Source organism: Branchiostoma lanceolatum, chromosome 10 (genome assembly GCF_035083965.1).
Source record: "Branchiostoma lanceolatum isolate klBraLanc5 chromosome 10, klBraLanc5.hap2, whole genome shotgun sequence".
Classification (NCBI taxonomy): Eukaryota; Metazoa; Chordata; class Leptocardii; order Amphioxiformes; family Branchiostomatidae; genus Branchiostoma; species Branchiostoma lanceolatum.
This window is the reverse complement of record NC_089731.1, coordinates 6,708,016-6,733,414: the sequence shown is the minus strand read 5'-3', so window position 1 is coordinate 6,733,414 and position 25,399 is coordinate 6,708,016. Positions and strand designations below refer to the sequence as shown.

At 41.6% G+C, this 25,399-nt stretch overlaps 4 protein-coding genes across 4 annotated transcripts in view; 2 read left to right on the top strand and 2 right to left on the bottom strand.

Moving 5' to 3' along the window:
• LOC136443889 (intermembrane lipid transfer protein VPS13D-like) overlaps positions 1 to 3,090 on the top strand; it is a 52,420-nt gene extending 49,330 nt beyond the window's left edge. The window contains exons 73-75 of the mRNA XM_066441263.1: positions 173 to 351; positions 732 to 856; positions 1,321 to 3,090. Coding sequence (XP_066297360.1) covers positions 173 to 351; positions 732 to 856; positions 1,321 to 1,419 — 403 coding nt within the window. The 3' untranslated portion in view covers positions 1,420 to 3,090. The remainder of the gene's footprint in view (positions 1 to 172; positions 352 to 731; positions 857 to 1,320) is intronic.
• Positions 3,091 to 3,148: 58 nt separating this feature from the next.
• Positions 3,149 to 6,497, bottom strand: LOC136443130 (uncharacterized). The gene is made up of 4 exons (XM_066440214.1): positions 6,280 to 6,497; positions 5,724 to 5,905; positions 5,207 to 5,339; positions 3,149 to 4,479 (listed from the first exon to the last, which is right to left on the bottom strand). Exons 1-4 carry the CDS (start codon positions 6,491 to 6,493, stop codon positions 3,443 to 3,445), a joined length of 1,566 nt encoding a protein of 521 aa, XP_066296311.1. The 5' UTR covers positions 6,494 to 6,497; the 3' UTR covers positions 3,149 to 3,442.
• A 55-nt stretch (positions 6,498 to 6,552) lies between these two features.
• LOC136443888 (high mobility group nucleosome-binding domain-containing protein 5-like) lies at positions 6,553 to 8,668 on the bottom strand. Its single transcript, XM_066441262.1, has 3 exons — positions 8,326 to 8,668; positions 6,627 to 7,461; positions 6,553 to 6,586 (listed from the first exon to the last, which is right to left on the bottom strand). Exons 1-3 carry the CDS (start codon positions 8,666 to 8,668, stop codon positions 6,553 to 6,555), a joined length of 1,212 nt encoding a protein of 403 aa, XP_066297359.1.
• Positions 8,669 to 11,287: 2,619 nt separating this feature from the next.
• Positions 11,288 to 25,275, top strand: LOC136443234 (nucleolin-like). Its single transcript, XM_066440379.1, has 7 exons — positions 11,288 to 11,472; positions 20,470 to 20,607; positions 21,796 to 21,933; positions 23,497 to 23,631; positions 24,105 to 24,236; positions 24,525 to 24,626; positions 24,849 to 25,275. Exons 1-7 carry the CDS (start codon positions 11,416 to 11,418, stop codon positions 24,948 to 24,950), a joined length of 804 nt encoding a protein of 267 aa, XP_066296476.1. The 5' UTR covers positions 11,288 to 11,415; the 3' UTR covers positions 24,951 to 25,275.
• The last annotated feature ends 124 nt before the right edge of the window (positions 25,276 to 25,399 follow it).

Here is a 25,399-nt window from a genome sequence, read left to right as displayed (position 1 = left end):
CGTAAGTCCAGCTTTTTTCAGACCAGTCAAATATGTAGTTTAGATTGAGGGTTTGCACTTCATAGGGTACGCCTTGACAATTCTCAATCTTTTTAATGATTTTGCAGGTTTGAAATTCCTAGTTCACTGTTACATATTTGAGGTGACTATCCTGATGTTTTTGGTTCCTTAGGTTCATTTCCCTGGAGCAGCTGAGACACAGTGACAGGGACTTCCTGCAGGGCCTGGTGTCCAGCGAGGCAGTGTACTTCCTGGGTCGCGGGGGGCCTGACCCGGAAGCAATCATCCTGCAGGTCAACTACAGCGACCTGTTCCACTGCATTGCCATCAAGAGGATAGCTGATCAAAAAGGTGAGCACTTCTATACTAATCAAACTTGTAGTACCAACGTAGCCACCTCACCCCTAGTTTTCCTATCCAGCCAAGCATTAAGAATCCTGTCTGCAGGGACCGTTTTCTTCTTGATTGGTCACTATTGACAGGTTTGACAGTATTTTGAGGTTCGAGCAGAGCCATCCACTCAATATGAATGTTTTAGTTAGTAATACTTGTTTATGTAAATTTCACTCATTAGTATTTAGACTGTCTTAATGGGACCTGTCTGCAGTGATCATTTGCTTCAAGTATCTTGAGTGGTCACTTTAGACAGGTTTGACTGTAGTTTGGGAGTTTTAGGGTTTCCATTTCAATTTGGAACTTTGCAATAAACTGTGAACTTTGTTTGTTTCCAGCTGAAGAGAGGCACTATGTGGAGGTGACGATGAAGGCTGATAACCTGGCAGGAGTACCCACCCCCAGTCAGAACCCACAGAAACGCCCCGTGGTCAGGTGTGACTCCAAAGAAATAGCAGAGAAGGTGAGTTTTGAAAGGGGAAACTTCAAAATTCCTTGGACCTTTGCTTTTTATGCTAATATCAAGGAGGCTGGGACAAAAATTAATTAACTTGCTCTTCAAGTGTTTTCATCGGATGTTGCGACAACATGGCAATGCCCCATTGATTGATCAATTGCTTCATCAATTGATTGATTGATTATTTGATTGACACTAGATATTGCATGAAAAGAAAAGCCACTTCTGAGTCAGACTAGAAAATGGGAATGAGAACAATCATGGTGCTAACATTTTTGTATGGTGCATTTGAAGGGTATACTACAATTCTGTATATAGAACACTGTTCTATTGGTGTTACTGAAAAAGTATGCCAATTGACTTGCCAGGCAACTCTAGTCTTACCTGACCATCATGCACATTGCAGAATAATGATGTGATGATTTTCTAAGATTTACTAATTTTCACTCCTTGCCCCCCTCCTTTTTTAGGTTGTGAAGCAGATCATGTATGCCAAGAGCCTGTACGATGAACACAGGTTAACTCTGCCCCCCTCCAAAGAAGAAGACCCGCTGGACTGGGACTACTAAGATACTGAAGGGGTAGGCACCACATAATGTACCTTAAAGGGTTTGTAATAGGGGTAGGGCTTAGAATGACGAAATAGCTCAATATGCATTACAGAGACTAGACCCTGGCCTGGCCACTGGTAATTAGCAACAGATAGAGAGAAAGGTGGAAATCGTCTGATTTAAACTTTCATCAGACGTAAGATGAAGAGGTGTACAGTTAACAATGTGGGGACGTCTGTATTAGGAGCCGAGTCACAATCAGTGTTACAAACAATAGGACTGTTTCTCTTGCTGCTGTTTTGTCTATATGGACCTGTGTGCAGTATTAAAGTAATACATCTTGTTGATATATGGCATTTGTAAATCTGTATGCCAAGGATGTACATGTAGGTATGGATTTGGAAGCCTTTTCGTGTAAACGTTGGGAGGCAAGTTATTTACAAACTGATATGCCATGTACTAAATATATATAGGTGTGGCCAAAATGTACTGTACAGAATGTATAATGTTACTACTGGGTTTCCAGCTTCAAGCTAGAAGCATTTGCAGAATTATTGTTTACAAGTATGTCACTTAGATGGCAGAGTTTGGGCATTTTTAAGAGACAATCTAAATGTTCTGCACCATCAGAAAAACGAGAGATAATCTATACTACACTGTCCAAGCCTTAAGTTAAGAAATGAAATACAGTGTACTGCATGGTAAATTATACATGGTTCTTTTCTTTGCTGGAAGACTTATGAAAAAGCTCAGTGAAAAGCAGGCAAAGTATTAGCAAAATATGTTCTTCAACCTGCTCTCTGATGGAATTTGCCGTATACTCGTATAATATGAAGCTAGCATGTACAAAATTAACGATATGTGAGGTCAGCTATTGTTGCTGTCGGTATGTGCAATATAAAGGAATCATGAACGGTAAACTTTGTTGTTTTAAAAGGCAGTGGATTATTTTGTTAGCTGTGTCTGTGGTTAACATGGTAAGTCGCTAAACTTCCTTACAATGCAATAAAGTCAGGAATTTGGGGCTGTCTGTTGTGCAGCCCTCAGTAGGTTTAAATAAGGCCAAGGAAAAAATGTTGTGTTTTGGTTGCCCAATTGATCCTAGCAATAACTTTCTAAACCTAGCCTTTTTTTTGTGGTGGTCAAAGAGTTTTAAGCTGACATTTGAATGATGAAAATATTGTAAGATCGTTTTCCATCCTGTACATTTCAATAGAACATTATACTTGATCAATATATATCTGTATATTAATCAAAATATTGATGTTGAAAATACCAGCCCCCTGATACATTACAGTGTTAATCACGTCTGCAGAAACCTAAAAAGAAAAAAAGAGAATGCCTACGGTACCTACCGACCCTAATTATTTCAGGACTGAAACACAACATTAATTTTCCTACGCCTGACCAATCACCCTCTGTAAAGTCATCTGTCATAAATGATTGGTCATCACTTGGAGCCTAACAAAGGTTTTGATATGTATACAGACAGCCAAATATTTGAAGAGACTTTTTGTGTGTTGAAACGAATTTCAGTTGTTTACTGTGTCACTATTTGGTTGTTTTTTCTATGTTCCTGCACGCAATAATACCGAGGTTGAATGTACAGTATCTATGTTGGTAGCAGGATTCTCCCTGGGTCATGATGGAAGAAATAAAAGCGAACGGGCGGCAGCTGTTGCTGTTAAACTCAAGTCTCATGATTGTTAAAGTAACCTCTACTATATGTGTCTACCATCATAGTGATGTTCTCCTTACATTTAGGTACATGTAAACTGCATTTGCATCCTTTAACCTGGATTAAGTCATGTCAAAAATTAATTGGACGTATTTTGTGATTTTGTTTTGTTTTACAGCAAGCTCAAAAGAGGGAGCAAACCCTTGCAAAAGTACAGCATGCACTTACTCATACTCTGTATGGTACATGGTGTGGCAGAGTATGAGTAAGTGCATGCTGTACTTTTACAAGTGTTTTGCTGATTGCACAGTCCCCATGTCACTACATAGATGTCTCGAATATCAATGCCAAAATGATACCTCATTAGATTGGCCTGATTTTTACAGACACCTTCAACTGTCCCCTAGATTCATATATGTGTACTCCAACGTTCAGTTCCCTTTTGACTCGTTGCCACGCTGTGTCCAGTCCGGGGGAGCCAACTCTAATTGCATGAGAACCATCATACAATAAACTCTTAGTACTGCTGTACACCTTTCCCCCAAGCGTATGGACAGCGTTCCGTACCTGTTCCACCACCATGTCGAACGACCCTCTCCTATACGTGACGGGCCACATGTATACAAGCTCTAACGTTGACATGTTGACAAACGCCTTTGCTAATGGATGGAGACTTAACGCCACCTCATTGTTCCTGAAGTAGATTGTCCGTAGGTCCTGTAGGTGAACCAGGTTTTCAGCCATCGCTTTCCCTCCCTCCATGGTTATCGAGTTGCCAGCGAAGTTCAACATTCTGAGATTTTTCAGCTCAGTAAACTTCTCTGCAATCGCTCTTACTCCATCGTCTCCTATGTTGTTGTTCTGTAGATTTAAAATCTCAAGATTGGCCAGGAAATGAAGCCGTTTAGACAAAATCGTTGCTGCTCCAGATGAAATTCTGCAGCTGGAGAGGTGCAGATCATCCGTTCCTTCCAGGTATGGGAAAAGCTTGACCAGGGCCTCAACATCGTTGTTCGACAAAGGCCGTCTTGTCAGTGATAGTGATATCGCTGATATGTATTCTGCAGCACTGTTTGTACTTTTTGTTATGTTCGACAGGGCCTCCAGTGCATCTAGCACAGTCGAGAAGAATTCGTTGTAGGTGGATATGGCATGTGACTCCATATAATTGTAATCACTTTTAGTACCAAAGTCTATGCAGTAAGTCACAAGCCTGGTCAGGGTGCACGGAAGCTCCCAAAAATGGTTCCAGAACCGACACACCCAGGGCCAGAAATAATTGTCTGCCAACAGGGACAGCACAACATCATTGTCGGGATAACGTTCTTCCAAAGCCAAGGCGGTCTGATTGTCCTGCTGGAAATACCCCCTGATGAAGAGAATCCACTCTGTCTGCCAATCTGCAAGACAAGACACGAGCAAGGTTTTTTAGTTCAGTCCTGCTGTAGTTGTAAACCCCAAGACTAGTTATCGTTGTGAGATCTTTTCTAAGCTTAAGTCAATCAGTAGGCTGATCAAAGTGGGGATTTCATAGAGGCGAGATGTGGAGTGACCGTTGATGCTTTAGGTGGTCTCGAAAACATTCCAGTGATCTCTAAATGGTGTCCAAGACATGCCTTTGACCACTGAATTATGTCTAATGGCCACGTCTTGTTGCAAAAAAATGCCTATCCGCGAAAGTCCTTTATGTTGTGTGCAAAGTAAGAGATACAAATTAAAGTATACCTTGCTGCTTTGATAGTTTGATAGTTACAATCTGTTAATCGTCTGCAGTATCTATACCAATGCAGGCCATGCGATTTTTAACATGAATCATACATTCCCAATTACATTTGTGACTGTTGTTATTGTGTCTTGGTAATACATGTACATGATTCTCAAGGAGACGAAAATTATCTATGGATTTAGGGCATTACCTTTGTTCGGAACAGAACCTTGTTCCTGTGAACCTTTTTTGGCTGGGGCTGGAGGGCACCATGGCCCTTGGCCCTTCAAGTGTTAATAACACCCATTCAGACATTCCAATTGGGTCAGTATTGCTAGCTTGGATGGACAAATCAATTCTGAATATGTTCTGAAATCACCATGCATGCGGCCCACTCTGTTCAGTATGGTTTCTAAGCGTACCTTTTCCCAAAGTTGTCTCTGGAGAAGCGGGTAGTGACGTCACAGGTATCTGTGAGGACGAGGTAGCCAGTGACGTCACAGGAAGAGGTGGAGACCATGTTGTCAGGTTCGCTGAAAGTGTTGTCTGACTCACCTAGTGGTCAAGGCAAGAATTGCACTTCATAAGCAAACAATCTTATGACATGAACAATTCCCATTGATAAAATTAGGTTCTCTAGACAACAGGCTAGCTTGATGGACAGCAAAAGGAAAGTAGAAGATGTGCGCTTGCAACTTCTTGATGGCTAAAAGGTATGGTGCTGTCCCCTGAAGGCATTTACATGTGTCAAAAAGTTTTGATTAAAAGTTATGTTTTACGGAAACAATTGGTATTTTGCCATACAAAGTGTATATAGAGAGAGGGTGGGCAGAGAGGAAAGCGAGAGAGGAGAGGGAGATATAAAGAGAGAAAAGGAGAGAGAAGATGTGCGAGTAAAATTTATTGCAGGAAAGTGATATGGCCTTGAAAAAGACATACCATCGTGCTGTCTTCAGGTTGACTGCTCATCACGCTGTGATGATTGAACATTAGGGTGAGCACAGTTGCAGCGATGACGGAAATGACGACACCAACACAAACTGCCGTTATGCAGGCTGGACGGGACCTGAGGAACACACGGCAAGGCTGACTGCAACTTGTACCGTCCTGATGAGCATTTTCTGTGGCAAAAAAAAGACAAATGGTAAGATCATTTCGACAAAAGTATGGTTTGTTTGTTTGTTTGTTTGTTTGTTTGTTTGTTTGTTTGTTTGTTTGTTTGTTTGTTTATTCATGAGAAGCTCAAACCGGAATGCAGGCCGCTTTTTATTTCAGTGAGGTCATGAAGTAAGAGGTAAGGTTAGATGAATATAACAGAGGTACAGAATACATCATTCAAGTCCTAATAAATCTATCAACATGGTATATCCAATAAATGTTCTTGCATTAATTATTTCAAACTCACGAAACAAATCATTCAAAAGCTTGTATTTTGCAATTTGGTGACCGCAGATGAAAAATATGCATGGCATGCAGCTGATAAAAAATCCTCTACCTTGATTCTCTTCTGGTTCCTTTGCTCGATGTCTTCTGCACACCTCATCTTCTGCTGAAACAAACTCGGGGTCCAAGTCTGCATACACGTTAGTTGGATTATCGTCCATGTTGTAGAAAGGTTGTGCGTCTTGTTTTTCGTCAGCCGTGGCAATGTCAATCTCGTAAAAAGGTTCTTGTTGTTCTTGCATCTCCTTGGCAGCAGTGACATCCATTTTGTAAAATTCTGTGGAGACATTCTGCATGGCGTCCTGCGGTGCCAAAAAGTCGGGGTCTAAGTCGGTATAGACGTTTGTTGATAGGTTCGACTGTTCATCATTCTCGTAATGTGCGTGATCTTTATCGTACTGGAAATATTTGTGTTCTCTTTTGTTCTCGTGATGTCCGTGTTCTTTATCGTTCTCGTAGTGCCCGTGTTCCCTATCGTTCTCGTAGTGCCCGTATTCTCTATCGTTCTCGTAGTGTCCGTGTTCTTTATCGTTCTCGTAGTGCCCGTGTTCTCTATTGTTCTCGTAGTGCCCGTGTTCTCTATCGTTCTCGTAGTGCCCGTGTTCTCTATCGTTCTCGTAGTGTCCGTGTTCTTTATCGTTCTCGTAGTGTTCTTTATCATTCTTGTAGTGTCCGTATTCTTCATCGTAATGTGAGTGATTTTTGTCGTACTGGTAATATTTGTGCTCTGCATTGTTCTCTTCATGTCCGTCTTCTTTATTATTCTCGTAGTGTCGGTGATTCGTATCGTTCCCGTAATGTCCGAGCTCTTTGTTGTTCTCACGATGGTTGTTTTCCTCATTGTTCTCGTAATGTTCCTGTTTCTCATTGTTCTCGTAATGTGTGTGTTCTTTACTGTTCTCGTAATCTGCATTGTCGTTTTTGTCCTGTTGAGTACATCCCCTTTTCCCTGCTGCGGTTGGGCATTCATCTAAATCTGCAACGTCATGACTTTGAAATACTGTAATGCCAGTATCCTTAGAAGCTGACTCCTCGCCATATTCTCTGACAGGCTTTAGAACCGCCTCTGTATCTTCCACTGCACGTAATGACTGTCTTTGCCAGTCGAGGATCCGTTTTGTAGACCAAAATCTCAGCCCAACCCGTCTGACGTAAAGCGGGTCTTTCGGGCGGCAGGAGACGTCTGTGCGATGAGGTGGCACATTTTGCATAGACCCCACAGCTGTGGGAAACGCTGTAAAAAAAGAAACGCTACAATGAAGAGACAGAAGATATGGATAGCAAGTACTAGTAACGTTAGTAGGGGCAATCTCAGTGGACATAAAACAGCGCTTAAGAACCTGACCTTCATGGCTACTGTATCTAGTCCCTTAATCCACACACACATAATGAAGCATTTCTGTTTGTTATATGTATCAGTAACAACACATTCGGCTAATAATTATGTGCTCAAAGCAGGTTTGGGCTTCTCAGCCCGGTTCCTGTGTAATTTTGAATATGCCATGCAGTAGCTAAATAAAAGAAGGTGCCAACTGTACATTTTCTAGGGGTTCGAGATGTGTTATTGTCTAAGGGACAGATGCTTATTACTTGCGGCAACTCAAAAGTACGTGATTTGGTAAATTCTACGTTTTCTGACGTCAGCCAATAATTGATGCATCATATCAATAGATCGATTGTATGTCTGAAATGTGAATAAAGATATACTCGTCGTGTGTTTTATAATGGTACTACACTGTACTTGGTTTTCTCTAGACTCACTAGGCCAGGTGATGCAATTAAAAAGAATGAAATTTGGTGCCGCTGTATCTACCATTGGATACATCGTACAAATTGAACAAGATAAAAATATTATATGCATGCATATGATCACGTGGGTTGGGCAAGTTAGGTTGGGCATATCAAGGATAGAGTCGACGAATCGCTAATACTGGCAGACGAGGAATATGTTAACAAATTAAAAGAAAAGATGGACGAGGAAAAGCAGCATACATAAACTGTTCCCTTTAGCAAAAACGAAAAGATAACATGCAAAATGCCTTATCGATAGTTTAGTAGCAAGGACCTATGATACTCTGTATGTAAAACGTTTGCATACCTTCTGTCTTGCGAGTTTCATAAAGTTCTTCTAATTCGTCGACTTCGGAGTCACAAGGCGAAAACGTCTCTTCAATCTTCCTACCGCTCGCCACACTCTTCTTCCGTGGCGGGGAAAGTTTCCTGTCTATTGCTGCCCTTGTCTTGATGTATTTCTTCTCTTCAACGTTGGGCTGAGTGTTTCCATGCCTCTTAAAGTCCGCATGTTCCCGCCCGGAGACCGCTTCTCGACTCCTGGAAACGGACGGGAGCGGCTCTTCGTGATATTTGTCAGGATCAAAAGAAATTTCCTGCCTACGGCAAACCTCAGAAGCCCTCATCATGTTCAGCTCATGAAGCTCCATGTTATCCCTGTCCTCGCATTCGGTTGACTGCACTTTCGCGTAGAAGGGCTTGATGTGGTGTCGAATGTTCTACAGGAAGGCTTTGCTTCCAACCAACACAAATGCGAAAGGAAATCCGCAATGCGCCTCGGCACTGTATCGTTTGATTACATGTACCTTGCCATGTAGATGTAATTATCAGCAACACTAGCTTGAAGCTATATCGCACTATGAAAACACTTCTATTCATTTGAATCCCTTTGGATGCAGATGTAATTACTAACAAGACTTGCTTGAAAGTATATTGCACGATGAAAAGACTCCAATTATTTGAATCCTTTTGAATGCAGATGTAATAAACAGAATCATGATTGTACTGCCAAAAGAAGGCTAGAATATTCTAGGATCTGACCATTTCCTGGCAACTAGCGATGGAGCACTGTCACGAGTTCGAGCGCGTGAAAGAAAGCGCCTTAAGTTAGGGTAGACCCGTTATGATATCCTCATTGTACAAACAGGCTGGCCGATAGAACCAATCAAGGTCGGTCAATGGATAATCAACACACCTGCATTGGGAGAAAAACTGTAACAAACAGCTGTGCATGCAGAGAAAAATATAGATTTCAACTGGAGAAGTAACAAAATAGATTTTGCTGTGTACAAAATAAAATCGATGGTTTCAAACACTCCAGACTGATCTTCTACTTACTTCAGTTTGTTTCAAAATTGAATGTCTACCATATTTTCATCTAGTATGATCTACAAAAATTCAAGCATTTTGTTTCTAGAAAATGCCCAGCGTGCAATCCTGGATTTTTGTGATGGAATATTGCCGAGGGTGTTTTTTAGTTTGTGGAACCTCAAAATCAGGTCGAGATGCATTTTACAATTGCATTTTTGCCCTTTGGAAATTGTCATTGCCACCGTTAAATGTGCTTGGAGATAAGTTGAGATGTACGTTGCTGAAATTGTTGTACCGGCTATACTGGTAAAGATTTATGTAATTTCTAACTATACTATAGGTCGAGCTTAGATAACAAAGGCTAATTGGCCTAACCTTCCGATATAGCAGAACGTGGTTGCATATATTTCTAATTTGATTTCAATGCATTTTCTGAGTTGTGTTGAAAGATCTTTGCCCAAGTAATGTACGCATTTTCCAGATAAAAGTCTGTAGTAAAATCGCTTATGAACTCATGCAGAAATCGCCCTACAAGAAGAATACCGCGTTCTCAGACCTCGGTTAGCGTCATCTACGGTGGCTGCCGGTATTGCAAAGCGTCACGGATATGTAAATCAGTATTCCATGCACCACCTTGCGATTATGAGAGGCTTTGCAGTGTTTACAGACAGCTGTATTATGTAGCCTGAGTGCCAGCCTTTTTAGCTTCCGTACGCTACCCAAGCTCCGCTCCTCGCTTTTTGGCCGGCAGCGGAGCTTGGGTAGCGCAGCGGAGCTAGGGTAGCGGACGGAAGCTAAAAAGGCTGGCACTCAGGCTAGTTGAGTCGGGCATTCACTGGAAAAAAAACACGCCAGTACAATACTCCACCCAAACATTTGTTTGGGGATTATGACATCACGGACCATCGCAGCCTAGCAAGGCTTATGTGAGTGTGCAGCAAAAATAAGGCAGTCAACATATACCCCCACATTATGTGGCTTTTTTGCAGTTATATTATTTGAAAGTGTCAGATTGAACACAAATCCATTTGTGTAAATAGCCCATTTCTCTCCTTTCTGAACGGTCCTGATCACCGTGCTTGGCTAAATCGCGCTCCTAGCGGTTCGCCCACTCACTGCCGGAGGCTGAGGTTATCAATTTCCGCCAACGAGAGACTGCGCAACAACAGGTTACCGATCACCGTGTTGGTGAGCAATATATTCATCTCCAAGCAGATGTTGGGATGGAATGTCGCCTCTTACTCCGGCCGTCCTGTTTTTCGGGGTGGTTCCGTCAATAGCATCTGTTTGATTGGTCATATATGTTACGATGATGTTTCTAAATAGTTTGGGGCTACATCCTTGCTGCAACGCCACCGTGCGGCAGGGCGTAGTATGGATGAGGATTTCCATAGGCCATGTAGACATCACTCAGGTTGTGTATTAACAGTTTTTTAAAGTCCTTAAAAATTAAGAACCTTATTTTCTTATGTCGGGTCAGCAAAACAGAGCAGCCAGAAAACGAATGTGACGATGTTACGATTTTCCACCTCGACATCTGCTTGGATAGAGATCTTTATTTATTCACTTATTTATTTGCTACCGGTATATTGAGTAATCTACTCAGATAAGGTAAATGTGCCTATTATTCTGCAGTGCTTCATTTCTGAGAGGGCAGATACCGTCTGTAACGTTACGTGCGTTTACCAAATTCCTCAGAGGTCTGGTGGTCCCTTAGCCTGGGACCTCCCCCCCCCCCTACTTTGCCCCTCGCGGGGTTATCTGGGGGTTCAATAAGTTGAAATATGCGGTCATCTAGCTTTGGTGGCATTCTCCTATCTCCCTAGTACTCTAATTCGTATGACGTAGTTCCCTCCTGCTATTTTGTCTACGAAAGGCTCCTAGTCTACTACTCTAGAAGGCACGCCTGGCCAAGTCAGGTCACGTGAAAACTGTGACCAATAGGAGGCCGGGTTGCTGTGACGTCAGAACATTAGTCGCCTACTTCATTTTACCGCGTCTGGTGCTGCTGCCTTTGTCCGTCTCTGTGCCACTTTCTCCCAGATTTCACCCAAATCTCCACCAAATCCCACCGTTTTCTATCACAATGGCCGAAGAAGCACCCGCAATGAAGAGGGACAACACCATGGTGGCCACAGCTAAGGTAGGTTTCGAGTTTTACCCGTCCGTACGAGGCTGAATCCAGAGAAAAACAGCAGGTCCGCTTTGTGTAGGGCCAAAGCGTGGGTGGCTTTACTCGCACAGCGCCTTTCATTCTCAACCCATCTTCGCCGGCTTATTTGCCGTTTTTAACCGCCGCCTTACAATTTTACAGCGAGAATTCACAACAGACGTGTTCTTTGGCCCGTATACAGAAGAGCTGTGGAGAAAAAACGGGAGAACCCCCGGTGATTTTGGAGAAATTCTTGCCGGCGATTCTGAGAAAGTGTTGTTTTCGTGCGTTAGGTTTCGTTCATTCAAACATGGCTCGGCCTCGCAGCCTTTTCCAACAACTTCCGCAATTTCCGCATTAATCTTGCCGTGGTTTCTCTCCGCTGTCCGCCTGCAAACTGTTGCTCAGGCCAGGTGCGAAGTCGAATGTATTGTTTGTGTTGATCAGTTCGCAGGTCGTTTTGAAACAACAGAAGTCGCGCCTACGGTATGTCACCGAGAGGCAGTAGAAACAAACAATGGAAACTGCTTAATCTCCGACAGCTGTAGGCTTAACACAAGTCCAAAACCATTCTTAAATTTTAGATATTGAACACAATTTCCACACTATCTTATTTTGAGGGGGTCGGTAAAATTAAACATTCCGCAGTGCACAAAATCCATCGCTAGTTTATTTCTGAGAAAAAGTCTGGACTAGTTCAAATTGACACATGGGGGACGCTTTCTAATTCTTCCACTTGGGTAAACACGTTCAGTGTTAATTTTTATTTTCCGTGTGTATTTTTAGGGCTATAAACAAGAAAATCCCCTCAAATTTTACCTCAGAATTAAAAGCAGTTTGAAATTTGTGGTTGAGTGTACTTGCTCCCCTGGGGCGGTCAGTGGTTGTGGCGGCAGACGGGAAGTTTTGTGTCTGAAGATCGTGTTTCATTTTCCCGCCTTTTGATTGACAGAAACAATTAGGGGAGTGATGGAGTGAATGGGAGAGCGTGTGGGGGAAATTTTGACACCTTTTGCAGTGAATGAATGTTTTTGTTGGCCCACTTAAAAGTCTTTTGTTTATAGTATTAAGTATCACAAGGTGCCAAACAGTCTCATGGTACTTTCACTTCAGTTTCTCAGGTTTCAGTGTAGTTTGTGTTCCAGTTTCATTGAGAGTAAAGTTTTGAATGTTCACAGGTTTTCTGGAGACCAACAGTTTTTCTAATGCTGAATACCACTGCTTCATAATGCACACTGATACTGTAATTGTCCAAGGTCAATACAAGCTGTTTGGAATTGATAGATTTTTGGCAATCTCACACAGAAGTTAACAAAATATCATAATCGACTGTCTTTTTGTGAGAAGAATAGATACTTAGTTGTAGCTCTCCTCAAACCAGGAGCTAATGAATCCTTCTTCAAAAGATTAACACTCCAAGTTTTCATAAGTTTAAAACTCAGGGTACTTTTGGGATACAAACCCAAACCCCCTGGTCTGGTGCTTGTAATTGCAAACCAGTAGATCTAGACCACTGCACGCTCGTTTAACAGAAAAGAAGGGACATTTGCATTCAGGTAATGGGAGGGATTGAGGGATTAAGTGATCCATGTTGTTGTTGACAAATCCCATGTACTGTTTTAAAATGGAACTAGACCGGAAAGCATTCTGTCTGTATTACAACGATGCCCTAGATTACAGAACTGGTTTAGAAATCGGAGTTTGAAGTCCTTGTGTTTGGAAATATTAGTATAAACTTTGCCCAGAAAATTTGGTATTTACCCAGTTGCTTTTTTAATTGCAAATAGAAAGGATTCCAATTTACAAACAAACCAATTTTCTTTTTGCCATCTGTTGGTTGTGTAGGCACATTGTTAAAGGACGTGTTACAGTAGTGTGCTATGGTCTGGAACAGTAGATAATAGACCATAACACTTCTGAGCATAACCGGGCAATAAAACCACCAGGCATGATATTTTTATCACACATTCACGAGGGTAATTGCTCATGACGGTTACAAGAGCCATTTGTGAGAAGATACACACCAGATAGTTCTCGTCTAGACGCTGAAACTAGTGCTAGAGGGAAAAGAAGATACTTTGAACAGCTCTCTCAACCTGTGTGTCAGTATAGCAACAGTGATATAGATAGCGACCAATGAAGTATGACTCCAGCTTCCACTCAAGCACTATTTACTCTGCAATAATTATTCTGAATGAGTGAGTTTGAAAGGACGACCATTTGGTTAGAGGTGGGGTACTGACCAGACAAGCTGTTGTCTTGCAGGCTTGTGGTGTGTACACGTTTGTGCAGTGGCAGGATTACTCCTTTGTTTCTCGGCAAATGGCACATAATGATAGATCTATAGCCTTGGGGTCCCATTTGTACGCTCAGGCAAAGTGATAAAGCTTTGAAGAAACTGGGAGAATCAAACAATGATGTGTGTGGTTACTATGAAAGATATTGTTGGACTTGAAGGGACAAGTTATTTAGCCCTGACCTCAGGAGGGCTGTTGGTAGGGTTGTCCTAGTCTCCAACCAGACCCAATGGATTGCAAAGACCGTATCCAACTGGAAGAAGGAGCTTGCAAAACGTACTTCCTCTGCCAGTTTGATATGGTCTTTATGCAACCTATAGATCTGCTTGGAGATTAGGGTTGTCCTGTCAAGGTGATGTTGATTGTCCTCATTCTAGAGCAGTTTGGGTCATACCATAAAAGCAGGGGGGAATTAAGAGCAATTTACATAATGATATAACTGGTTCTAATTATTCAGCTGGTTGGTGTACCTGCTTTCTGTTACTTTGTTGTGGACAAAACAGCTACCAAATTGAAAAATAAAGTAGAATGCCCCTAAATTGCCCCCTTCCCTATTTTCTGCATAGAGTCCATTCCACATTACCGAGAGGGTGTTTGTTGCCTTTTGTTCTAACATTTACAAAACCTTTGTAACAATCTATGTGAGATAAGTAACTGTTAAGAACAATTTCCAACATTTATTTGGTGTTCTAAATATTTTCTGCTGTGTTCCAACAGGTTAAACAAATTTCCAACATTGAACACATTATTTGTATTAGTTTCTAAACTATGGCAACATAGATTGATTATTTGTTTGAACATGTTCCAACATTCTACAAATATGATATAACTGGGTCAGTGGGTTGGGAACAGGGCAATTCACACATCCCTTCAAAGTATAGGGGATTAGGCCTAGGTGCCATGCATAGACACCTAAAGACAAAAGAGTTGCCAGTGTCCAGACGTGAAATCTAAAAATATACAGAGGCAGACAATAGAGCCTGATTAGCACCTACTTTTATGGGGGCAATAACCCAAATCTACCATTTTGAGAATGATGCAAAATGTTGGAACATGTTCCAACAGTAGAACAATCACACAGATGTTTGAAAACTGTTCTAAATAAAGAGATATTTGTGCAAATACTTTCATAATATTTCCAAAATATATAGATGAGTTCAAACATGTTCAAACTTTCATTTCTAATTGTTTGAACGGTCTGGAATTATTTTGACTGAAATAGTCTTTTCTCTAAAATTGTTCAAACTTATTAGAAATATCATCTGAAAACCCTCTCGGTGACATGGAATTGACTCTACACAACATGTAGATTTTGGATCACACCGCTGTAGGAAGGTCAGCAGCTTCAAGGTCCGAAAAGTCAGCCCTTCAATTTTCCAGTTTGTTTATGCATGTGCATGTCTACCCCCCTTTTATTTTCTCATCCTACTCTAGTTTGCTGATAGATCTGTAAGTCAGTGTTTTAATATGTTAGAGGCGATTGAAAGACCACTGTCTCTTTATCTAGTTGGTACATATGGTAAACAATGGGAGGCCTGTTCAAAATTGTCTGGGCTACATGTAAGGGCCTCTTTACACCTACGACATTTTAGAGTCGTGCGATCATCGTCGTGGGCGACGTCGCCGGCGACAGTATTTTTTGGCCGTCTAAAGACGATCAAAACAATCGTACGACGGCAATAAACGGGAAATCCTCGAAATGTCGTGCGACCACCTCGGACCCAGTCGCACGACGTTCAGCGGGGGGGCCTGTGGCTGTGTTTTTCTTGCTAAAGAAGAATCGTCGCCGGTGACGGAAGTGGGTGATATGCTAATAAGCCTACAGCGTGCTGTTTCCTGTCCGGGAAGGAAAGTTTCTATCGTTTTCTTTGTAAATATGCATGCAGTTAGCAATGGAAACATATTTTTCTCGTCCGAAACCGGTTACTAGTATTCCGGCGCGACGCCCTGCTACCAGTGGCTACTTCTCTAGTATGCCCCTATTCCTCGATCCCCGGGACATCCCCGGCGGCGGCCACGAACTCGGGTTAAATCCCGTCCGTCTCTGTACCAGCCTCAATCTCTTTCTTTGTTGAGCACGGTTCTCAACGTCTCATCTGCAGGGCAACAGTTGTTGCAAAGTCAGTAAAAGCTTCATCTTTTGACGAAAACAAGCGGTTCCCCCGCCATTTTGAATTTGAGCGCAAGAGTTCACTTTGAGTCACACGCGCACATCAATGGAATTCTGCGCCGCGGGGGTCCCATGATATTTCCTGACCGTGTGTCTAAAGAAAACCGTCGCCTACGACGATGATCGTACGACCTTATAACATTGTAGGTCTAAAGTGCGCCTAAATACAGAGCTGTGTTCTATCTACAACCTGAGTGACCTCATAACTAGTCACTGTCCAAAATCTGGTGCAGTTTGGATGAAACCATTTTGACTGAGGGGTTATCAAAAGCTTCAGAAGAAATGTATTCACAGACATTCAAGTTGGCACAGGTGGCGCAGTGTTGTCTTGCAAATATTTGCACTAACGAAACAGCCATTTTCCTAATCAACAACCTAGGTCACTCACCCCTTTGTCTTGTATCTAGAGCAGGTTGGATCGTACCACTTTGGCAGGGGGATTAAGGGCTCTAACATTTCTTGAATTCCTCCCACATGTCAGATATTACCTTTCAGATTGTAGATGTCAAAACAAGAAGAAATTGCAATTTTCTTTACCTGCTGGAAGGCTAGAAGACTTGCTTTATTGTCTAGTGTCTGGGCTATACCATTTAAAGTTAATGGGATCACTGGGTACAATAATATCAGAAACCTACTTTGATGAGACAGATTTTCGATCAGTGTAAAGCTGTGATTAAGGGAATTAAATGGCAAGTTTTAATGGGCAGTACAAACGTTTAGTAGTATGACAAGCAGAAGAAAAAAAACGTATGCCCCCTCCTTTCAAAGTGTGGTCTGTCCCAGAGAGAATGTGGGTGTGCCACACTTTGATAAAAGAACCCTTCTGTAGTCGTTACTGATAGCTGACTGGATGGTACAACATATTACTTCCTTATCAGTGAGCTCATGCCAATACAGTGGTAGAAATACTTTTTTTCAGTGTTCTGCAATATTGCAGAATGTCAATTTTTTTTTCTGCAATTTGAAAATATTTTCTGCAAATACACATGCCTCCATACTTCAACCTTCTCAACTTAATAATGCCTACTAACTTACATTATATCTAGAGTTTTGCAACATTGCTGTCATTCTTTATTCTCTCACTCCATCTTTGATTATCACTAGCAAAGTTTTTAAGAGGAATAACATGCATGTGTGTGAAAAATATTCAAATTAATAGCAAAAATTGCAACAGCAAAAGTATATTTATTCAATATCAATCAAATCAAATATTCTTTTGATCATTTCAGTATTTGTATCAAAATTAAAAACAAATTCAACAGCCTGCTTGATAAGGAGGACAAGGGAATTATATCCTTGCGAGAAATACGTGTTGTGATGCGTATTATGAGTAATGAATAAGATCGCACGACCTGTGACACTGCCACGGCCCACAGAAAACATGACAAAAACCGAGAAAAAAATGTAAAATTTGAAATAAAACGCCTTTACGCAAACCTTGGCCTCTGTGTAGTTTTGTGTATAAATCTGAAACATTGCTATCGGTTTCAAACATCGGACTCCGACTTCGGACATTCGGGGAGACTCCAGAGACGGCCCGGCGATGTTAATTTTACACGTGGGTGGCCCCCTCCCCACTGCGTCGGCACAGGAGAAAATGTTCCGCCTTTTCCACACAAGGCGGTGCTCAATATCTATCCGAGTACTTCTCAACTTCATCGCTGCCGTCTGGGCTTCAAGGACCACGGGCTAATGTAGTGGCCACCATTTCGTTCCTTCTGTCATCGCGCCCATGCCCCGAGTTCGGGCTCTGAAGAAATAGCAGTTTGCGACTTGGACATACTTGTTCACGCTAGAAACATCCGGGAATTGTTTTCCAGACTTTTGCCGACCCCAAGATCGTGACCGCGAAGATTAGCGAGGGTTGACGGAAATGCACGAATTTGACATTTTCTTACATGATTCGTCCCCGAAGTTATCACGGAAAGTGTCGAAACTCCCCGAAAAAAAATGACCTCAAGTAGCACCAGGCAGTTGGAATGCACCGAAACGCCGCCATCTCGCGCGGCGCTGTGGATTTCAGTTTATTTACAGCACCGCTAGTTTGCTTAGTACTAGTAGGTCTATATAATCTCCTGAATTGAGAGCCATTGAATCCGGAGTCTGATTTTTTTTCTTCTGCAAAATTGCAGATTGTTTAATTTTTCTTCTGCAATCTTGAAAATCTTTATGCAATTTGCAGATTGCAGACGGGTATTTCGAACGCTGCAATACATACGAATTACTGCATATCACGAAATTGTATTTATGTAGATAATACAGAATGAGTGATGTCGTTTCCCTCCCCGTGCAAATTAAAAGTTTTACGGTCATCCCAACATTATAAAATATTCATTGCTTGAAATTTAATTTGCTAATGCCCTTGTCCATGGAACTGTGAGACAATTGCTTGTTTGAGTTTTAGGGTGGCTTGGGCTCAAACTGAGTCAAAGAGGTGAACGACTTTTCCTGGCAACGTTCCAATGATGAATATGATAGCTGTTTTAAAGTCTTAGCATTATTTGGAGATATACACGCTGGTTTATCCTTTACAGTATGTGTATCTTTTAGGACAGCCACAGGTCACAAAAGTTGGAGAATACAGCAAGAGCACAAATAGAGTGTCTCTGGCCTGTGACCATTTGAGTAAAAGATGTGCCATGTGTGAATGAATGGAAAAGTACAAGGCATTGATGACACTTGACATTGGCCTAGGATCAACTCTATAAAGCTAAAGGCGATATTTTTAGAGGGAATTGGTCTCTCTCAAGGGGCAAGTATGTGTTGCTGATCCATATGAATTATTAATTTCTATGTCCAAATATTGGTACATTAGGCCGAATGGGGAAGAACATGGTGCATGCCTGTGTGAGATAGTTTGGAAGAAAAACACTATCACAACCCATGTGACGTTCAAAAATGTACTTGAAGCATGTCGTGTTATCAGGTTTTGCCTCATTTAAACTCACTATACCTTTGCCGCACTGATACGATACATCTGGTTTGCCCCATGTGTTTTCCTGTGCCTGGTAGCTACCTTGACAGGCAAACTTGTGAGATGTGCGTGTTGTGCTCGCTATGTAAACGCACCTGTTGGTTGGCGGGGGTTATTGTTGAAAGACATGTTTAGGTGTGGTTCAGGCCAGTGAGGGTTTGCGGCAGGCTTGCCTTTTGTGTGGTCTAGCGAGAGAAAAAGATCACAAACATTCCTTTTAGAAATCTAGGTGGGCTAGGAAAATATTGGACCACTTCCAGCTCCCTCTTTTCTTTAGCTTGCCATTTTTAGAATCATGGCTTTGCCCTGAAAGCAACAGGTAATTTGACTGAAAAATTGGATGATTGTACTGTAGTTGTGAAGGTTAGACTGTTGTCAAACTATTTTTGGTGTATCTTATTACCTGGATGTCTAACCTTCATCAACGTAATAGTAATGGATAGATCCTAATACCAAACCCTAGAACTAATACAGATACTGTTTTCCCAAGTAAGGCACTGTAGCTGTGGGTGTGTCCATTGTCATTGGCTATTGATGTAACTGTGTTGAGCGACCAAAATTGTATTTTTGAGACCCTAAATTTTCATACGTTCTCCAAGATTGATTTATTAATTGGACTATGATGCAGGATGTAAACATATGATTTGAAAGACAAAAAACAGATAACACATTAAAACAATTCCTTCTTTATCTAGTGAAGAAGGGGGTGTGTTACTTGTGAATCTTTCAGAGTGGACGAGAAAGTCTGTCAAACTAGTGTTGCACCAACTATTAAATTTATTGTAAGACTGTAGATAATAAATCCATGTGCACAGGTGTCTTCTGTTTATTGATGTATTCAAAGTTTTTTACACCTGTGAAGTCAAATACTTAAATAAAATACTTTGTTTCACTTGTCAGTTCATTATACTAGAAAGCAAGCCATTGAACAAACAGTCTTTGTGTCGAACAACCAGGTCGAGGTAATGTTTGCCTACCTGTTTGAACCCTCCCTTTCTTACCCTACTTGTTGTTCCTATTGTTTACCTGGCTGTTGGAGTCTCAAAAGGCTACTTGTTGAGGGTACCTGATACTGGGGTATGTGTTTGATGTTGTAAATGGACTGTGTCTGGCATTCCCCCCAACAGGTCAGCCCCAGGCTTGGGAGGGTCCTTTTCAGGACTTGTTTTCACCTTTGCTGTTGTTTGGCAAGGCGGTTGAGATCTTTTTAGACTGCCAACATTCTTAGGTTGTTTTTATCTAAAAAGTTATAAGTGCCAGCTAGGGTTCTTTTTTTATTTCTGTGACCAGTATGGTCAGTTTATAAATATAGATTATAATACTGATCAGCAAAGCGCTGGGCAACTACAGGTGATACGACTAGCCGGCTGCTGCCCAACCCTGTGTCAGGGACCCCGGCAGCAGTTTAATCAAAATACCGGATACTACTACTACTACTGAGTCTATATTCTTTTCATGAAAAAGGAAAATATTACACTGGTCCAAATTACATGTGTTGTATAAAATGTCTTTGAAAAATGTCTTCATTTTGGTGTGTGGTTTTTTAGGAGGGCATCGAATACCTCCGGTCCCAGGGTCCTGATGTACTGAAGGTGCATGGCTTGGACCAGCCAGCAGACGGCGCTTCTAAAAGTTCGGACAAACCAAAAATGCAGCGTGATTCCACCATGGTGGCTACTGCCAAGGTTTGAAGCTGACTTCATTTCAGCTTCAATGTATAGCCTGTAAAGAAATGTATTTTCACTTTCTTTGCTCAAATTGAAGTTGAATGGCTTCACTGTAACATGGATTCTTTTTGCTGATTTTGCATCCAATCATAAATGCTATTGATATGGTTCAACATTTACACTTCTGTATGTATGCCCACGTTCAGCATGCAATGCTTCAAAACGTAATTGTCCACCAACAACTATTAGCTGTTCACAAAAGTTCTGCCGGGACAATCATCAAGTTTGATGTACATTGATTGTTTGTTGTTAGAGTCAATTCCACATTACCGAGAGGGTGTTTGTTGCCTTTTGTTCTAACATTTACAAAACCTTTGTAACAATCTATGTGAGATAAGTAACTGTTAAGAACAATTTCCAACATGTATTTGATGTTCTAGATATTTTCTGCTGTGTTCCAACATGTTAAACAAATTTCCAACATTGAACACATTATTTGTATTAGTTTTTAAACTGTTGCAACATAGATAATTCATTTGTTTGAACATGTTCCAACATTCTACAAACATGGTATAACTGGGTCAGTGGGCTGGGAGCAGGGCAATTCACACATCCCTTCAAAGTATAGGGGATTAGGCCTAGGTGCCATGCATAGACACCACAAGACAAAAGAGTTGCCAGTGTCCAGACGTGAAATCTAAAAATATACAGATGCTGACAATAGAGCGTGATTAGCACCTACTTTTACGGGGGCAATAACCCAAATCTACCATTTTGAGAATGATGCAAAATGTTGGAACATGTTCCAACAGTGAAACAATCACACAGATGTTTGAAAATTGTTCTAAATAAAGAGATATTTGTGCAATTACTTTCATGATATTTCCAAAATATGTAGATGAGTTCAAACATGTTCAAACTTTCATTTCTAATTGTTTGAACAGTCTGGAATTTTTTTGACTGAAATAGTCTTTTCTCTAAGATTGTTCAAACTTATTAGCAATATCATCTGAAAACCCTCTTGGTGACATGGAATTGACTCTACTATCAAACCTAAAAGTTTTAACAATATTCATGTACTGCACAGCCTATTTCCACCCATCCCACAAACTTTATAGTAAGATTTTAAAGTTATGATAAAAAATAAGAATGGAATGATAAGGATATTACTATATTAGACCCTGATGTGTTACTGTGTACTGTCAGGAGGGAATAGAGTACCTCAGGTCCCAGGGAGCCCACAGTGTGCTCAAGCTGCATGGCCTGGATCAGCCGCCAGAGGGCGCTTCAAGCAGCGACACACCCAGAGTCAAGCGAGACTCGACCATGGTGGTCACAGCCAAGGTTTGCAGACAACTGCGTCATGTTGAAACCTTGCCAATCCCAAATTTCATTAATGGAATTTTGTTGAAGAATTGCTGCTTCGCTTTTTTTTGTGATGGACTTAATGTGTTACAAATTGTTTTATTTTGTCAATGTTGGCTGGATCACCAATACCAATAAAGTTCCCAGGTTATTGCTAAGCCAGCAATATCACATATAGATACCCTGTCCCTTTTCTCACAATGATTGTGTTCGTACAATGATAATGAAGCATGATGAACAGTGACCGCACGGTACTTTTGCCTCACGATGACGGTCTTGATTTGTTTGAAATTGCGTTATTTTGCCAATGCCGCTGGATCACTAACATAGCAGATCGAATGGATGGTATTATTTTACGCTTTACGTCGGATGACATTTCCTGCCCTCTGCCTCGATCGTTGCTAATCACATTTTTGTGAAAGGTGCCTGCTTAATTATGAATAATGTCCTCCCCGTGTCTCTCCCCCGGCCCTTTCCAGTCAGCCCAATATGATTTGTTCACTATGATTGCAGCAGAGGCTGTTCCACTGTAATCTTTGGTACTTTGACTAACCAGTGTGCAAATATTGATTTGCTGGGGTGTACGAATGTTTATTTGCTTGGTAAGGAGTGGAGTGCCAAAGTTTAAACTTGCTGCCCTGGGGTTGGGGTTTTGTTCGCGTCAAGAATTTTCGCGTTCGCGTGGAAAATTTTCGCGTGGAAAATTTGAAATGGAGAATTTATCTATAGGTTCAAAATATCAAAGTAATTTTATCATCAAAATTTTTCTCCCTTGGGAATAGACTTGAGTCTCTTGGGAATAGCACACACCAAACCACACCACACCCTGCCCACACCCATGCAGGGAAAAAGTTTGCCTGTAATTTTGATCATTTGCTCGTTAAAATACGCTAATTAGTTGATCAGAAGGGAATTGAAGGTTTACAAGTCTAAGGTTTCACACCCAAAAAATTTCAAAGGATTTTTGAAATTTAAAAAATAAAAATAAAAAGTTGATTCCAAAGGGACTCAAGTCTATTCCCAAGGGAGAAAAATTTTGATGATAAAATTACTTTGATATTTTGAACCTATAAATAAATTCTCCATTTCAAATTTTCCGCGCGAAAATTTTCCACGCGTACGCGAACATTCTTCACGCGAAAAAAACCCGTTCCCCTGCCCTGCGCTATCACGGATCATATGACCAGCACGCTTGTTGTACTGTTTGATTGCTCAGGTCAATGTTCCCTATGCTGATCTATCTACTTGATCTAGGGGGTGAATGCGGAATGTTTTTATTATATATAATGGTTGTGTCAAATTGTCAATTATTTAAATAAGATTTAGAAATCAGAAGACAATCTGTGTTGATGATTTGTTATTGTAAGCAGGTGCACATGCACCCACTATTTCGAGCCCTGTAGTCTGACCATTTCTATTGATTCCGTGATTTTAGTTTATGAAAAAGACAAAGGGTGAACTGAGAGCAAACTTATGTGATTGATAGAAAAAAGAAATTTGAGTTAACTTGTTGCTGATGGATATTCCTTGCTCTATCTCCAGGAGGGGGAAGCTTTCTTGGAGGCTACCGGAGGGGTGGCAGAAGACGCGAAGACTCGTGCACAGCAGAAGGAACTGGAATCCACGGACGAGGTGCCTAAACTGACGAAGGACAACACCATGGTCACCACAGCAAAGGTACGGTAGCTTGCTCTTTGCATATGAGTCCAGTACACACACAATGTCAGGCCCTCTTGTGTGCAGGGTATTGGCAGTTGGGGTAAGGTGGCAGGTGTCCCATTGTCCATTCTGTCTACCCTGGATGCCAGCCTGCATGGGCAGACTCCCTCCGAATAACCACCTGCCCACGATATTTGCTGCCCTATGCCCTGCCAATTTGCTATTGTTCCTATGTATTTCATCATTCGAAATAAACATCAGAGCTTCTTGGATGCAGTTCGGATTGCGAGGATGGATTCAAATTGCATTTTTACACAGGTTTACGGAGTATAGTATAGATGCATGGTGGGAAAAAAGTGCCGCTAGCGAGACCTGGCCTGTCTGGAAGGGTGGAAGGGAGGAAGGCTGAAATCGGGCAGTATGCCATGCAACCAAGCGTGGCAAAAAAAACCTATGTAACTCACCTTTTACTTTGGTTTGTACTTTCCTAGGAGGGTGCGGAGATTCTGGGTGATAAGGAACTGGGCGGGACCCGGGCTGAGACGAAGGCCATCAAGGATGCAGAGGCAGCAGAGGAGGACGAGGAGGATGAAGATGAGGAGGATGAGGAGGGAGAGGAGGAGGTACAGATGGATGGATGGAAGATGAATGATGAGGAAGAAGATAATAAAGAGAATGAAGCTGTACAGATGGATGGATGATTTAGTGAATGATTGAATGAGGACAATGATAAAGATAAGGATGTAGACTAAAACCTTTTCCAAGCAATGTATTCATGAATCCATTACATTTTCTTGTATTCATTATTGTTCAGAAAAAGGAGTAAACTAGAGACTGAAATATTTGTTATCAAGCAACAAAGTAACGGCTTTTGAGTGGCTTTTGAGTAACGGTTGATTCTTCTTTTCCAGGACGATGATGATGAGGATGAGAATGGAGAGGAGGCAGGAGACACACCTGATGCACCTGTTCCCGCTGTCAAGCGCACACACACCATGGCAGACACACTACAGGTGAGCACACACATACACAATTGTGGGTTCTTAAACATGCTTTGACGTGGCTCCCCTCAAACACAGGACCTCCAGTTAATGTCCTATCCCAAGAATGTCCCTAACCGAAGCTAGGCTCTCATTTTCACCTGAGTCAAGTGCTTTTACCAAAGACAAAATGTCTATTGTATGACTCCAGCCTCAACTTTTATGTCTGACTGTTGTTTTGTGTCAAATCCTTAGGAAGGAGAGGAGTACCTGAAGCGCCAGAAGACAGACGAGAACGGCGAAAAGGCAACAGAAAATGGCGAGAACGGGGAGAGTGCAGAGGCCGTGGCGTCCTAAGACACCCATCTTGCCTGCTGTGTGATTCGCTGTGCGCGAGTGTACTTATATTACGCCCCCTCCCCTCGCAATAGGTAGTGAAGTCCTAGCTCCCGTAGTCGGTAAGGTCTTTAGGGGGACGCCACGGCTGTACCAGGAACTACTGGGTCAATTGATAGGAAATACAAGGAGGCAGTCCTAATGCAAAATGATGATTCTTTTGGCCTGGAATGTTGAACAATGGATTTGACGATATTTTGATATACATGTATCTGCCTGTTTGAACATGGTCCATAAGGTGACCATCTTATAGTATCAATGCCTTACCAATATATCTACTGATATATCTACTGGTCTGTCAGTTGCTTGTTCTGAAGACCGAATGTTATGTTACACTTTACATTGACTTGATACAGTTTCCTGCTGCCTTGCTATTTGTTGCATTTGATGGTAAGAGCTAAGCAATGCAG